Source organism: Ammodytes marinus (genome assembly GCF_949987685.1).
Source record: "Ammodytes marinus genome assembly, chromosome: 23".
Taxonomy (NCBI): domain Eukaryota; kingdom Metazoa; phylum Chordata; class Actinopteri; order Uranoscopiformes; family Ammodytidae; genus Ammodytes; species Ammodytes marinus.
In genome coordinates, this window is record NC_137227.1 from 9,960,328 (window position 1) to 9,978,144 (window position 17,817).

At 39.5% G+C, this 17,817-nt stretch overlaps 1 protein-coding gene across 1 annotated transcript in view; it reads left to right on the top strand.

The window, feature by feature from the left end:
• The window catches only part of adam19a (ADAM metallopeptidase domain 19a), a 141,411-nt gene that overhangs the window by 76,814 nt on the left and 46,780 nt on the right, over positions 1 to 17,817 (top strand). Inside the window, exons 4-5 of the mRNA XM_080052136.1 lie at positions 5,688 to 5,769; positions 12,408 to 12,484. Coding sequence (XP_079908262.1) covers positions 5,688 to 5,769; positions 12,408 to 12,484 — 159 coding nt within the window. The remainder of the gene's footprint in view (positions 1 to 5,687; positions 5,770 to 12,407; positions 12,485 to 17,817) is intronic.

Consider the following 17,817-nt stretch of genomic DNA (forward strand, 5'->3'; position numbering starts at 1 on the left):
AAAGGTTTTTACGTGCTAATTTAGACCCTACTTAGCTCATTAGCTAATATAAGCCACCATGAGGTCATACCAGACTAACTAAGAACCCTGAGTGTATAACATTTTTAACAGTGTCTGTTTTTTGCTTTTGAATTTTTCAATAAATTTTGTTACTTTTCGGTTCAAAAGTTACATAAAGTTTTAAGTATTTTCTTACACAACATTCCAAAACTTTTGCCACTCAAATGTATAGCCTATATTGCCTGCTTTTTTCAGAGTTTTTTCTCCACTATTTTACCTCTATCGCTTGTTTTTTCTTCTCTTCACCCGTCTTCTACAGCTTGTTTAACTAAGAAATAGGAGCTAACCAATCAGAAGACTAAACAAGAAAATATAATAAGTATAAGACACACACACACACACACACACACACACACACACACACACACACACACACACACACACACACACACTGTACAATCAATCGGCTTTGTCCAGCCGCTAATACTATTGGCCCGCTCATTAGAGCAAATGGTATCAGCACACCAAAGCCCGGCTGCCTGTCTGCTTTTCCCTTTGCCCTGAAAGAGCCCATTACATCTTATTCATGGAAGTAGCACAGTGGTTTGACCCCATGCTACACTGTGTGGCTTTGCAGCTGATGCTCTGAGGGGAAAGAAAAGAACTGGGTGTGTTTGTGTAATTATTCAGTATCAGGGCTGCTGATGAGTTGTTCCACGTCCACTGGCACTTTTTTTTAATGAGCAGCCATGGTAGACGATAGCGCTTAGCACAGTATGTGGCATGCTGAGATCTGTGCACCTACCCCCCCCCCCCCCCCTTTGTATCTAGAAGAGAAAAAAGAAGAAAAATGACATGAAAACATTACATTTTCTTGAGAGCAGTAACTTTATACCAACTATAGTGGTCTGAATGTGTTCTATTCTTTCAAGTCATCATGATACTTTCCATGTGAGATTTGCTCGACTGTGTTACCCCAAAACAGCCAGGATAAACATGTCAGAAATTTCAATTTCGTCCCTTTCTTTCTCTCTCTATGTACACCAAAGGTATGTGTTTTTTTGGTCCAAAGTAATTACGAAATGGAGACACAGTCTTTACAACTTATGCTGGGCTTACACTAGAGGACTTTTAAAAGACTTTGAAAAGACTGAAGACTGAAACCCTCTTACATCTAAAGACAATCAACTCACACCTGAAGACAACTAGTCATTAGTTTTCAGTCACAGAGTGAGATTTTGAAAAGACAGGGGGTCTCATATTGAAAGACTAGCCTACAACTAGTTTCCTTTTGAGATTAATATTATTTCCGCAAACGCGATAGTGATTATTTAATTTAAAAAAGGTTAATTCAATATTCCGAGCGGGGGACTTCCTTTAGTTATTTGACCATCTTTATTTGCTGATCTCATCCCCCAATAACTTTAACTCCTAACCCTGTATTTGACGGTAAAGTGTTAAGGTTGCGCGGCTGTCAGCCTGGTTCTGCCGCCGAGGCTTCAAGGAAAAAGTGTCCGAAATAAGTCCCTGCACAGGCGGACACAGGTCGCGACTAATGCCGCTCCTCCTGCTTCGTGCTTGGTGCATGCGAGAGTGTGACAGTGTTTATGTCATTTCGCTAGAGCCAACCCCTTAAGACTAACGATAATATCAAACATGTTTGATAATGTCAAGACGGGGAAGAAGACTGGCTGAAATCGGGTCGGATGACCACCTTACACCAAACGACTGAGATTACGTGCACGCGCCACAACTCCAGCACGACTTCTGTGATTTCAGTCCGACATTGAAAGATTGTCTGTGGCTGTCAAATCGCGTGAAAAGTCGACTCGTGTAGTGTAAGCCCAGCATTACTCGACTGATGTACCTGACCTGCTGCGTTCAGGCCCTTGTGTAAAAATGCAGCTACATATGTCTGATTGATCACAGCAACACTACAAAGACACACAATTTCTTTAATTGGAGAATTTTTTTCTGTTATGATGACATTATAGCCTCCACTTTAAATAAACTATAAATCTTAGAGAACTTTTAACCATCACCAATTTTTCTTTTGCTCCTTGAAGACATGGTTTATTGACCGTCACCTTTTTTACCTCTTTAGTTTCCAGTCACTGTCTGTCAACACAGTTAGATTTTCGCAGTTTTATCCATGAGCAATATAACAAAACTGCAATATTAATGTTTCATTTTGTAAATGTAGTATTAACATTTAGACCAAAACCTGCAGTAATGCAGTGGCCTGAACCTAGACTGACAGATTCAATCAAGCCTTGGTTGCTTGAGTTGCACACCTCTATCAGCAATGCCTGCTGCGTTTCTCTACAAACGTGAAAGGTCATTTGTCCTATAACCGTACGTGATAACTGCAGGTGAACATTTCCCCAGTATTTGCAAAGCTTCTAGTCTTTCCAGAGTAATCACACCCTTTGCAAGCTTTTAATTAAGCCATAGACGATATTTGACTCTGATCTTTGTCTCTTCGCCCGTCCCAACGGCTTAAAAGACTGCTATAAAAAAAATCAGCTTTTTCATTATTTCTCCCTTGATGAAAACTCTGTGTAAATACTGTCACCCGAATAAGATGAGAGTTGAATTTCACATACTACCGTCTGTGCACCGGCTTCAATCGAATTAACTTTGAAGGACCGCAACGTAAGACTGTCTTTTTTTTATATCGCATTGCAAATTGTCTGCAGTAAAAAGGGGTGAGAAAGCTGGATTATGTTCCATTACGATCCCCCCCTCAATGAATAATACAATAGGGCCCACGGGAGCAAAAATGGAGATTGGGCTCATCTTTTCATGTCTTTTTTTTCTTCCTATTTCTGCTGGGGGACCCGCTGCTGCCAGAGTGGGTCAGTAATTCAGCCACACACAGGGAGGTAGAATACGGCTAGTGTGCCTCTGTGGTGCCAGTGATCCATACATCTGTATCACTCTAGTGTTCGTCCAGGGACATCTTGGCATTTGACAGTCGACTCCTTCATCCGCAGACATGACAAATGTCAAATTTTCCTCTTGTAGGCTAGAATGGAGAATTTTTTATATTTTTTGTAAGGTGACCTTTCAGAAGGCATCAAACAATCTCTTTTTTCTTTGTTTGGTAGCACTCTGCAAGCCATCTTTTAGCAAAGCAGTAACAAAAAGTGCGGATAAAGAAAAGTTGTGGTGCTAGCTACACCAGATAAGATTTGCATGAGATAAACACCTAATAGATTAATAAAATCTGATACAATCACACTGAATGCATTGAGATATTTCTTCTCCCTTCTCCGTCTCTTTTCTCTTATCAATGGCCCAACTCCACCAACACAGTAAGACTCCCATCCTGCTGAGCCAACATTTCATTTGAAAGAGATTATGCTTTTTTTTGCAATCAAGCTGGGCAATATCCCAAAAATTATTCAGGGGTGTCAGCAAGTAAAGAAAGACGCTATGAATATCATTGAAGCTTTTTTTTTCTACCTTTACGCTTTTATTCGAAGCAGAGGTTAGGCAAGTGTACTGTGAGATAGAACATGGTTTTACACATTAGGCAATTGCTGTCATTACTAGTCTGAGATTGCATGGTAATAGTGAAGGAGCTGATTGAGGTTCAGTTTGTTGTACCCCGAAGCACAATAGTAGTAGAGATCACATACTGCGGCTGTCGCTGTCATTTCTCTATCATGTATTCCATTATTTGAAGTTGGTGAGCACAGAGATCATATGAGTCAAAGCAGTGAGTGAACTTCTCATTCACAATGTGTTTTTGCGGTTCACCCGTTGCTACAGCTAACACGCTGGTTTGTATTTGAACCGCCAATCTGCACAGCCGCAGCAGGTGCCGTACAGGGCTGTGGCCTGTGGCATCTGCTATTTTGGTTCATGTTATTGCAAAGTGCAAAAAAAGCTTGGATAAGTTCACATTAGATTGCAGGGTTTGGCAATGAATTAAATAAGTTTTGATTTTTACCCAGAAATTTCAAAAATAACCTATTTGAGAGTTGTAATCCCAATACCTTGAAATCTTGGTAATTTTGTTTAAGGTTATCATACCAACAAAATATCATACCGACATTTGCCTATTCCAGTCACAATTCTACAGTATTTGGAATTGGTTACATCAGGTCTTTAGACTAGACCGAGAAGAGTTTGCACTGTAACACATTCTCAGACTCAAACATGATCTGCTGAAATGTTGTTGTTTTTTTTAAATTGGAAAGGAGTCTTTGACGCACAGAATCGTTGAGCTCCTGTAATCTGATAGCTCTTAGAAAAATATAGAGTTGAACTGAGCAGTCTGATCTGTTTAATGTTTGTGTGGTTATTTTTTTAGCAGCCTGGAGTCTTTTGCATGGGATTTAACTGAGGTAAACACAGAGTGCACACACACTGCGTGATGGTATCTCCAGTAAGAGGCTGCACATTTATTATATGTGTCCTGCTGCTTTTCAGATGGCTGCAGGGATTTTAATGAACTGGAGAAAAAACAGTTCATACAATATGAAGCAGCAACAGATACTGAAAGAATCAATCATATAGATACATGCAGACTGCTTACTGGTGCTCCATCTTTAGCTACTGTACATTCAATTATATTCTGTAAAGCTGATTTAAAGGGATAGTTCTGTATTTTTGAAGGTTGTATAAGGTGCTGTATCAGAAGTCAGTGTTGTAGAGGGGGCCTGCAGATTTTTATTTTCACCATATATATTAATGATAACCTAATAAATAAATATGCGTTCAATTTAGAAATTAATTGCTACAGTGTATCATTCTGCCAATCAGCTGTCCCTACTACGGCTTATTCAAGAGACACAAAAAATTCAAAAAGGAGTGATAATGAAAGCGACAACGTCATGTCTTTCACTGGAGATAAGACGTTACCTTTATGAACCAGTATACAAAAGAAGAACTTTTCCACAGGGAGAAGGAACAGTGGACAGACAGGGGGGAAACTTCTGGGGAAACAAGAGACCAATCTGAATCTGAGTTTTTGGAAAAGCATACTTACTGTATGTACCATCATCTAGAACTTCAGGAAAGTAAAGTTGTATTGTATTGGTCTTGCTACATAAGCATTCCAGAGCCCAACAGAGGTTTTTCTTTCTATAATATGTAACAGTGAAACCTGGGGTAAACCACAATGGCTGGGGTAAACCAATCCAATCTGCCTTGACTGCTTCAGCTCAGGAAATGTCCTATTGCTAGGCAACTGCTATTCAACTGCTGACAATTACTTAGCTTGTCTTACTAATGACATTAGCCAATGTCATCAGCTAATATCATTAGGAAAAGAAAAACCTACCTCTTTGTCAGGAGACGTCCAGTCTGACTCTGTTATTAAATCATGATACAGTATAAATGTTTATCTGATGACAAAACAAGGTTGAGCAGACCCAATTATTATTATCTTATCGTAGATAGATAATAGTACCTTGGGCAGCAAAGGCAAGATGCTCCAAATGGATAGTTACAAGCTTCCTACGGTGTAAAAGCAGTGTGAAAATGGTCTGTCAATGAAAGTGATCCAAAAAAGGCACAGAAAATTGCTGAAAATGGGTTCTGTATTATATTCCTGGGACTGTATTTTTCTCTGTTCTGTCCAAGCTATTGCTGAGACACAGGTATAATTAAGGTGAAATCTTATCTAATCACCTGCCACTTTTCTCCGCCCCTCTTTTTCTCTCTTCCTTTCTCAGTGAGCTTTTAGGTGCAGACTTTACAGAGACCTACTACACAGGTGATGGACAGCCGGTGACTGTGGCCATTAACAATTACACTGTAAGTACCAAGCAGCAGCATTTCTACTCACCCTCTTTTTGGCTGGATCGCAGAAAAGCGTGCCAGCTCTTGTCAATGCCAAAGTCTGAGACTCGCTGACTGACCTGATGGAGCTGCACTATTGGTTGGTCAAGTGTTGGGCGTTCCCCATTGGCCTATGCTCTTTCAAAAAGAATAGGTGCAAATCAGAATTAGAAAAGTTACAAGAATTTAAAAATGCTTTTCTTTCAAATCAAACATCTTTAGCCAGTAGGGGTTTTCACCACAGCATTTAAGTGGTTCTCTCCGATTACCACTTTCTTTGTTATTTAGACTTAAGTCATTTATTCTTAATAACCTAGTCGTTTCCTGTGGATATGTGCATTGCAATTACAATGTTGGGATGTTCGTGTGGTTAAAATTGTGTGAACATCCAGGCAAATATTTTCTAAACAACCTTGTCCATGTACAATATATTAGAAATTGCATGTGGCTAGCAAAGGTAAACCAACAGTGAAAAGGTTACACATATTACAAGATAAAAGATATAAAGAGTGCAATGAAAAAAGTTGGAGGTAGAAATAGTCATATCTAACAGCATACAGTCCTGCTCACCATTATTGGCACCCATGCATTTAAAGAACATAATTTGTAATATCTTCTGAAAAAAATTATTCAAGTGAAATATTCTTTGTCTGTAAAGAACTTGTGTTTGATACAAAAGAGGAAATGATAACCAACAATTTAAAACAATAAACAATGAGAGGAAAAAAAATAAAGCTTAAAGCTTGCTGTGTCACTGGTATTGGCACCCTTTGCTTTAAATCAGTACGGAAACACATTATGACTCACCTGTGGTAAATCACAAATGAGAATCACCTGTGATAAATTGTCAGTGCCCATGTGACATGAATTAGCCAATGAATGATGACTTCCGTGTTTTAAAAAGCCATCTGTTAGCCCCTTTTCCTTTGTCACAATGGTGAAGACAAAGGAGCTGTCAGAGGACATCAGAAGTCTGATTATTAGCAAACACAAGACCTCCAAAGGGTATAAGGCCATCTCCAAAGACCTTGGTATCCCTGTTTCAACAGTGCGTAATGTTATTAAGAAGTTTGCCAAGCATGGAACTGTCAAGAACCTCCCTGGACGTGGGGGAAAGAGAAAAATTGATGAGAGAAGTCTTCGAAGGTTGGTGCGAATGGTGGAAAAAACACCTCGTCAAACATCCAAAGACCTGAAGGCCAACCTGGAACAGTCTGGGGTCATGGTTTCAACAAGTACCATACGCCGCACACTAAACCAAACAGGGCTTTATGGACGAAGGCCCAGGAAGACACCATTACTGAAGAAAAGGCATAAAAAGGAACGACTCATCTTTGCCAAAGAGTACCTGGACAAACCACAATCCTTCTGGGAAAATGTTCTGTGGACAGACGAAACAAAAATAGAGCTTTTTGGGAATGCACACCAGCAGTTTGTTTACAGACGGCGCAATGAAGCCTACAAGGAAAAGAACACCCTACCAACAGTTAAGCATGGTGGAGGATCCATAAAGCTGTGGGGCTGCTTTGCTGCATCTGGTACTGGAGGCCTTGACCGTATCACAGGAATCATGAAATCAGATAATTATCAAGAGATTTTAGAGCGGAATGTCCTACCCAGTGTAAGAGAACTTGGTTTGAGTCGAAGATCATGGATCCTCCAGCAAGACAAAGACCCGAAGCACACATCCAAAAGCACACAGGAATGGTTGAAAAGGAAAAAATGGACTGTTTTAAAATGGCCAGCAATGAGTCCTGATCTCAATCCGATTGAAAATCTTTGGTATGAGCTGAAATCTGCCATTGGGGAAAAGAAACCTGCAAATGTTCAAGAGCTTGAACAATTTGCAAAGGAAGAGTGGGAGAAAATACCAGCTGAGCAGTGCAAAAAGCTTATAGATGGCTACAAGAAACATTTGGAAGCTGTCATCACTGCCAAAGGGTGTGCAACCAAATATTAAAGAGGGGTGCCATTATTGCTGCACATGCTGTTTTTTCATTTTTTTCTTTGAAATTACAATATGTAAGTTGAAAAAACAATTTTCTTTGTTAAATTACTTTGGACCTCTAATTAAAAGATCCTGATGATATATATTTGATACATTTCCATTTATTTCTAAAGATATTGTACAGGTTATGCAAAAAAGGAAGGGGTGCCAATAATGGTGAGCAGGACTGTACAACAAAGATGTCACATTGTTTGCAGGGGGTGATATCAGTACAGAAAATAAGGGTAAAAAACATTACGGAGCATTTTGCATGAAGATGGGGCAGGTGGGAACCCCTCACTGCTGGATACTGCTTCAACTGGACATTAAAGCTGGGGTGGAGGATTTGGGGAGAAAATGGCAGTTGGGATAGAGATTCGAATTATAAATACCTCAACCGCTCCACTTGTTCTCTTTGGTCCATCCTCTATGGTCCCTCCCTGACACGCTCTGCACCAACAAAGTCGTGCCAAAGTGAATGGACAGTCCCAACAGCCAATAAGAAAAGAGAATCGGAGCCTCGCTCCGATTGGTCAAAGTGTCAGCTCATGTTAACTTTGACCAATCAGAAATCATATACCCCAGCTTTAAATAGAAGACAAGCATTTCACCAACAGTCCAGTTGCGCATGCGCAGACTTTTAATAACCCTTTGATTGCACTGGCGGTGTCCATGTGTGTGTGTTTGTGGTAAATCAGCCCCACTTTTTTTTCTCGCAGTGTCTATGTTTCTGTTTGTGTTGGGCTGCTGCACCCTCTGGTTGCGCTGCTTCACAATAACACAGCAACATGCAGTAGATTGTTTCCTCCCTTGCACAAAACCGAGAAGAAAATAACGCTCCTTCTGTTGCTCCCAACAGCAACTGAAGCAACACGGACCGGTGAAATGAGTTGGCCCAGTTGCGCACACGCAAGAGAAAAAATTACTCCGTCAGTCTCTGGCTAGGTATATACTGAGGGGCCATGTGACATTTCAACATGAAAGGTCAAGTCATTGAGGAGAAAAATGAAGAATGACACACAGACAGACTTTCCTTGATTTATACAGATAGATAGATAGATAGATAGATAGATAGATAGATAGATAGATAGATAGATAGATAGATAGATAGATAGATAGATAGATAGATAGATAGATAGATAGAGAGTTTAGCAAGGACTTTCTTTAAGACTCTCCACAGGAAGTATCATTCAGAAGTGGATGGCACTACTTGTAGCATTTGCTTGTACTGCGTCTCTCTGTTCTCCTCAACATTACATTAAGACATCCTGGTCGCCTGAAACATTTTCAATCAATTCTTCAGTAACCCGCTCACAGTAAGAAATCACTAACTAAAGTGCAGCCTGATAGAACACGGTACAGGAGCGATAAGTCAAAGTAAGACATTTCCGGCAGTTGATTATAACTTAATACTAGAGTGCCTTCATTGAAGTCCTACACTGTAATAAAGCGAGTTGAGTTCTCCTTTAATCATATGTCTCACGACCACATGGGAGACATAGTGTAACGGCTCACGAGCCCACTGCCATAAGTGGTGCATAAATTATGAAGCACTTTATTAATGCTGTTGGGCGTCCATGTTGAAGACAGGCGTGCGTGTGTGTGTGTGTGTGTGTGTGTGTGTGTGTGTGTGTGTGTGTGTGTGTGTGTGTGTGTGTGTGTGTGTGTGTGTGTGTGTGTGTGTGTGTGTGTGTGTGTGTGTGTGTGTGTGTGTGTGTGTGTGTGTGTGTGTGTGTGTGTGTGTGTGTGAGTATTGATAGCAAGTCTTCTTTGAATGAATGCTAAGGAAACTGAGGCTAAATACAGTGAAAGACTTATAGCCATGGAGGTCCAGACCTGGTCACAGGTACTGCATTACTTAGTTAATATTTAATTATAAGGATATTAGCAACAGAAAAAGGTTGTTGTAGTCAGTGAATGGTGGAAATGAACCTGTTATTAGTCCATAGTGAAGTACATTAGGCTATTGTTAAATGATTGTTTGCATTAGGCTCCTCTTTTGGTCGGTATTTATTTAGTCAATGCAAAGTTTGAGTGACAGCTAATGTTAAGTAATACCTTCAAGTCATATGGTCATGGCCTATGAAAGATGGCCTGCATAGATAGAATCAGTCTTGCACAGCTAGCATTTTGACTGCTCACTGTCAGTTAATATCCTACTGTAGCTAAGACTAAAAGAGTGTTGCAACCCTGCAAAGGTAGAGTTATTTAAAGCTTTGAATGGGTTGACTGGGTCCTGCTGGTGAGATATCTTTTCATGGGGCCTTAAATCCTTGGTGCCGTGCCTGACGCTGTCACTTTCAATTCTAAAACATGCAAGTAAAACTCCTGTTAAATTTATGTGCAATAGTACAATCACTAGAATGTATAACTTCTAAATATAAACTGGCAGATATACTGTATCCATAAAACCACATTGACCCTTTAACATATGCACAATCACACACACTTACGTCTATCACACATACACAAACTCACAAGAATGAATGCAAAAAGAAAATGGTTTCACAGACATACAAATCAACCCACACATGAATAACACAGTATACACACAGTTAATGCTGAACGGCACAACAATGTGACACCTCTATCAATCTTGATAACATGGCTTACCTGGTCTAATACAGTCCAAAATTGACATATTGCAGCATAAGTGGAGCGTTTATTACAGATTTTGCATTAAGCAATATTTAGTATACTGGAACAAAAATGTTAAATTAAATATAATTAAGTCAAACAAACAAGCCCATCTATCAGTGTATTAACAGCTTTGGTTTTCCTGTGCATTACACTATGTCACTGGTTCACATCTGGATGAACTTGATGCACAAGTGGAGCTTCATAGTACAGAGCAGAAAGGCTGCAGCATATTAACCACAAACAGATGTAAAACAATCAAATGTTCTGCCATCGCAGAAGGATAATGTAAATTTATGTTTAATTTAAATGTTAAAAATGAATACAAATCCTGAAGATCTGATACAAATATATTCGAAAAGGACCTATCTTTTCTCTGAAATAACAACGTTGATTTTGTATTTTTAAACTCAGTAATATTTTCTGAATATTAAATCAGTAAAAATATGCAAATAGTCCCGAGGTCATAGTCTTTCTTCTTGGTTTTACTAAAGTTGAGATTCAATATTGAAGAAAAAAAACTTAGTGACTGCATCTGTAGTCTTTCATTAACCGTATTTAGAAAAATCACAATCCTTTGTAACGTCCATTGAACACACTTGATTTCAATCTTTAATGACTCAAGTTATCAGGATCTTTGCAGACGTGTCACATCTCCACAGTTTTCTGATGATCAGAGGTGTTTGAGCAGTGAGCACCCCCAATTACCCTCTGATCAAATTATGTTGGGTGCCACAGAACATCATAGGAACCAAATCATGCATTTTCCCTCAGTGGACTTTGGCAGCAGTGATTTCTAGTTTTAATCATTTTATTTTGATTACATTTTTTAGCTCTGGTTTCCTCATTTTTAGAGGTAATGTGACATAGTTTTACGTTTTGGTTGTTGATGGATAGGTGGCAGGACTAGCAAAAAGCTTGATTCTTTATGAAAAACGGTTCCTGTGTGCAACACTTGCATGAAGTTGGGATCAGTTTGCATGCATGAACATTCTTGAGTAGATTTTTGTTTGTATTGTGATTCATAGAGCCTGACCGTCTCGCCTCGCTGGCCTTGTCCGGACCACAGAGAATAAACTGAGGCTTTGCTCTGTGGTTAGGGCTGTAGCACAATACATTTCTGTCTGTTTCATCAGAATATAAACCCATAAAAACAGTCCTCTTACCCACACAGCACTGAACTTGGTCAAAATCACTTGTTTAAAAAAACCCGATTCATTCGCAATTGTTTAGTTGATTTTAAGCATCAAGCTGGGGTTGTGATCTTTCTTCTTCTTGTTCAAAACTTTTGTGTATTTGCCCCCTGTCAACCCAAATCCACAAAATCCTTCCCACTATGTACTTTGGGTTGTTACGTAGTTGCATGATAGTAAGCATCTGAAAATAGCAAGGCATATTTATCAATCCAAATAAAAGGTATTGACATTTAAGCTTTACAGAAATTTGGTTTGGATGAGGCGGGCTATGCTCTGGTTCTTATTAATAAGTATTTTGAACCAATCATAGCAGTTCTCTGCTCAAACTTTCTATGAAAACAATGACTGTTGCCATGGAGACTGTTTTATATGGCCACTCCCACACAGTCCTGTCAAACAGTCAGCAAAAATAAATATTTTTTTTTAACTAGGTTTTCTAAAATGTATGGCGACTTTTTTCAGAATATTTGTAAAAGCTTATTGAGACACCTAACATTGATATCATATATTGATTTTTACTATTTTAGACCAGGTTTCTGGAGGCTTTAAGTATGCCTTTGGTTTCTTCAGATTATCTCCAATTCTGAGCAAAGCGGCTGCAGCTGTAGTCATGAAACGAGCGAGCATGCGGCCTTCTTTAGCTCCAATTACAGTACATCGCTAAGGCAATCTAGCAGATCAATTGATTTGTTGGCTGCACCGGAGGCATGTCTGCATAAACATTATCATAGGCTTTGTAAAGCTTTCCTCCAGATGAAATATGAAGTATTGATTGCAATCCTTTTCTCTTTCAGGATCACTGCTTCTACCACGGCCATGTAAGAGGACACCCCGAGTCCTGGGTAGCTCTCAGCACATGCTCAGGAGTCAGGTACAGTAAATGGCTTAAGATTCAATACTGTTTCAGTGTGTTGGTGGTACTTATGATAGCGGTTTGGGCTAGACTGACTTGACCCTAACAAATTACAGCAGGGTACACATTGGATTTAGTACTCAAATAATTGAAATGCTAGGTTTGATTGTCTGGTGTAAGTTAGGACATTGAACTAGTTAAACAGGCATATCGATCACACTGTTGCCTGTTGCTGGTCTAAGACACATACCACATAACTGCAATGTCCCTGTCTCCCCATGTGTCCTATCTCTTTCTATTTCCAACTATCAAATACAGATAAAAATGCCCCCAAAATAAAGTGACATACAAGATTTTTATTATGAAAATATCAATACAATACAAACATTACATCAATGTCCATGCTACATTTTTATTTTGCATTAAAAACAAATGAAATGTTTCCATCATTAATTTAAATCTTAAGTGACGGATAAACATCCTTAGGTAGTAAGAAGCATAGTATTGATAGAATAATTTTACAAGGTATAAAATAATACACCTTGATGGTTGTTCTCTGGAACATAAATGTGTCTAACTCAATAAACTAATTATTTAAAAAAATCCAAGATAATATGCAGCCATATTATATATTTTGTTCAATTTATTGTACTTGATTATCTAACTTTTTTTCTATCAAGTGAACCTCATTCGTTTCCTACTTTGCCACTTCACTTGACTGCCACATCCCTTCACCTGGTTCACTCAGATCTAGACGTGTAGCCCAAGGAAGCTATTTGTTTATTCTCATAATAATTTGCCACTCTGCCGGGAATTTGCCCTCAACTCATTCGAATAATGTTTTATCCTGACTCACAAAGTTCAACTTGCACTCTCAGAACCCTCTTTTGTTTCATCTTAAAATGACCATTAAAAATCCCCTGGGGATCCCAGCAGCAGCTTTTAAAAGCTCTTAAATGTTCACTGCCCCGCACTGACTTCAATGTGGAACGCCCCCCATATTGAACACTCAAGACTTGAAGCTTTTTCCTTTTGCAAAGTTGCTGCACGTCCTGAGGATACGTATTTATAAATTTGATCCAATAAAAGAGACATGGAGTTATGGCTCAGTGGGGGCTTTAGTAGGATTTTATTCCAAAAGGCTGTTCGGTAAATCTAAACCGATAAGAGTTTGAGCAAGTTTTTCATTACGTTGTAACAATCTTTATATTTTTATTTTTGTTATCTGATAGCGGCTGGTTCAGCGCTGACGCGTCGATGGGCAATCTTCAGTCCCCTCTGTCTTGATCTGGGCAGGTAGCCAAATGCTGCTTGTTGACAGCAGCTTTGATGGGAACAGAATGAACGTGGGGGGTGGAATAGAGATCTGTAAGCGAGCAGAATGTAAATGATTTTTCTAAAGGTCCAGTCATTCCAGAGCTGTCCAAATGGGAGCTGAGTCTGACCGACACATGTTTGCTCTTTGACTGCAAAACAAACTGATGTAGTTTCGCCCGAGGATGTAGTAATAAATTAACATATGAATGAATTATGTACTGCAGTTTTCTGGGTACATGATGTTTTTTCTCATTTAACAGTAAAAAGTTAAAATTTACTGACATGTCAGTGTGTGATTTAAAATTGGAACAATTAATGATTGGTTTCCCATTACTGAGATGTGAGTACATTTTAACAAAGTTCATTTGTAACCATACATTGTGAAACATGCAAATACCATATTCCCGTGAGAAATGGCAACCAGCGTGATAAAGCTAAAACAGAAGACACAAAGTTAGTTCTATAGGGAGCGCTACAGTGTGTGCCCAGAACCGTCAGACTACACAGCTCCCTCTGGGGACACAAAAGGCAAACCCTTTGGTGTGTAAAATCGCTTGAGTTGCACTTAAAAGTTATCTTGTACAACCTGTGTTCCCAAGGTCGGAAAGAAACTTTCTTGCTCGAAAATAATATTGTAAAACTTCAAAGAAATTGTACTGCCAATCCTGCTTTTGTAATGTTATTTTCACTTCATGAATTTCAAATTAGAGGTGCAGTCAGTGATTCTTGAATGATTGGTGTCAAAATATTTTTTTTTATATCAGTGAATATCTCCTCACAATCCGCTAGATGTCTGTATTGTGTGTGAGCTGGAAAAAAAATCTAGTGTTAATACACAGCCTAGGCTGTGTAAAATGCTGTGTAAACAAAGGGTTTGTAAACAAAGAGGGCCCACCATAGCTCAAACATGCCCATTTACAGAGCCTAGGCTGTTTATTTTCACCAGATTTTTTTAACATTACAAAAGCAGGATTTGCAGTAATAATGGATTGGATTTATATAGCGCTTTTCTAGGCACTTAAAGCACTTTACAGTGTTCCAGGTTCCATTCATTCACACACAGTAATAGCGGTGGCGGAAGCGTGGCTGCTCATTCGCCTCTACGGGTCCTCCGTACACCACAAATATACAGCAGTCATACACATTCACATGAGGCAAGGAGGTTGAAGTGTCTCGCCCAATGACAATGGTTGTTGAACCATGACACAAGTGGCAGTGCGGGAATCGAACCGCCAACCCTTCGATCAATGGCCGACCCGCTCTACCACCTGAGCCACAGTCGCCCCAATTATTTTCGAGCAAGAAAGTTTCTTTCCCATCGCACACAGTCTGTACAGGTAGCAGTTCTTGAGGATAAATGTACTGTTTTTGACCAAAAGTGATTTGGACAACAAGCATTCTCCAGAACTGCTGATTCCAACGTTAATACTTGAATTCCATTTAAATTTGAGTAATAGCCTTAATTGCATAGAATTACTGATCATTTAATCAATATATCATATCATATTCTTATCTTACTCTACTACTGACCTCCAAAATAAATAACAGAATGGACCAAAGCCAGAACCGAAACCCTGGAGCAAAAATATTATTTTAGGATAATAGCATAGCACAGAGAGAATTGGATGGGAATAGATGAAATAAACAGAAAGATGAAAGAGTTGAGGTTTGCTTTAGCGGGTGGGGAAATGAGTGCTGTGTTCTCAGAGCCCTGATGAAAGCATTCTGTCCACGGTCACCTTTCTACTCTCCGACATCTTTGAACACTTCCTCTGCCAGGCAACAGTCCGCAACATCATTATCATACGCTAGGTATCAGACAGTGTGATTCCACCATCCGTACCTCATTGCACTCATTATTGTGATATCATACAGCCCCCCAAAATATGGCATGGATTTGAACAAGGAGAACTGTTTGGGAGATTGTATTCCTAGATAGATAGATAGATAGATAGATAGATAGATAGATAGATAGATAGATAGATAGATAGATAGATAGATAGATAGATACACTTTATTCATTCCCTTAGGGAAATTCAGGTGTCCAGTCAACAGACAGAACAATCATAAAAAGTCATACAATTAATAAGTTAAGCAATATTGCACATTAATAAATGTGCATATAAAAAAGAGCTAGAGGTAGATATAAATATTACACTATTGCACATTGTCCTGTGTGTGTGTGTGTGTGTGTGTGTGTGTGTGTGTGTGTGTGTGTGTGTGTGTGTGTGTGTGTGTGTGTGTGTGTGTGTGTGTGTGTGTGTGTGTGTGTGTGTGTGTGTGTGTGTGTGTGTGTGTGTGTGTGTGTGTGTGTGTGTGTGTGTGTGTGTGTGTGATTATCTCTTAATGATAAAGTAAAAAAATGACATGACAAGATTATGCTCGAAGTACCCCTTTCATTCATTTGCTCTGTGTATTTTAGGCCTTTCTTTGGAACAGCCAAAAAAACACAACCCTGCAGTAAGCCTACTCACCGGGAACTGATGTTAATCCAAAGTAAACAATCTCTCAATTTATTTTACTGAAAGTCTCGACACCGCCCAGGATAACAAAGTTTCCGGTCAGAGCTTTTTGTTCAGGTTTCAACATTGACCTTCCCCTTCTTTACCAGCAGTTCTGTCATTTCTTTTGTTAGTCTTGCCCCGCAGTTCCCAGCTCTCTCTCCCTGCCGGTAACTCTCATGCCAGTACAAGCTTCCCTGTATTGACTCGGGATGAATCACATACTTTTACGGTAAATTGCTAAACGGCCCTGGACACATAATTACTTAAGAAAAAGGGACAAAAAAAAAACAGTATTTTTCTCCACAAAGCATGGCCCCGAAGCTCAGTTGTTGTCCACCCAGGCAGCAGGGGTGGATGAGCACAATAGCCCAACTCCTCTTGCAAACAAAACTATTTGATTGCCTTGGAACCTGTTGTGTCTGCTGTTGTGAAATAAATAACAGCTCAGACAAGACGTTCAGACACAGTCCAGGTGAAAGGGTTTTCATACAATCTTCAAAATGCATATAGTGCCACAGTGAGCACAGGTCTGCATGAATCATACATATTTTTTCATTGTCAGGACAGAGATGGATATTCAAAAGAAGGCATATGCACTTATTGGTGTTTCTGTGGTCTCACAATAAGTTTGTGATGCGGAAAAGAAACTAACATTGGGTTTTGCTTCCGAAACCAATTGAGATCACTAAAGCAGAATACATTTTGCCTGGCGCCGCCCGCCTACGTACTTCCGCTCAATTTTCATTTCCCTTCAGTAGTCAGTCTTGGCCTGCGGTATATTAGTGGGTTTTTTCAACCATCCAGATTTTTGGTGGTCCAATCAGCGAACAGAGGGAATGGCTGAGAACAATGACATTGAGTTTCAGTTGTAGTCAGAAGCCGGCACATGACATACGTCACAACCAAACATTATGCGATTGGTTGGCAGATCCAGAGTGGCACTGGGCAGATCCAATTTTTTAACTTCAATATTAAGTTAGAAAATGATGTCAGGAGTTTGATAGGGGGTTAGGGCTATGGGTCAGCAGTTAAAGGACAGGGACAGCTTCTGGGATTGAGACTGTTTGATTGGATGAGGGTTTAATGAGGAAATGTAGTCGGTAGAATATCTTCCTAAGAACAGAAGTACCAGTATGTGTCTAAGAGTCTGTCTGAATGAAACAAGAGGCTCCATCTCTTCAGACTCACTCATACACACTCCACACGTCATTTGAATGTTCGCCCAGACAGTCACTGCTGTAGAATGACTCTCTTTGCTTGAAATTGCCTTTTGACTACTCTGTATTGCCTAGGACTAGAAGTCTTCGGACTGCATTGTTTATCACCGTGGCGTTTTTCTGTAAATATGCAAGAGGACTGCAAGATAAGACTGAAACAGCTATCACCAGCCACTTAAAAAGGATTGAAAACCCTTACCCTTATTTATCTTTTAAAAAAGCTCTAGAAAAACCATAGGGGTGAAAAATCCATCAATATCATTGTTTTCATGTTGCACTATAATTCTATTCTTTGACTTAAAATGACATTTTC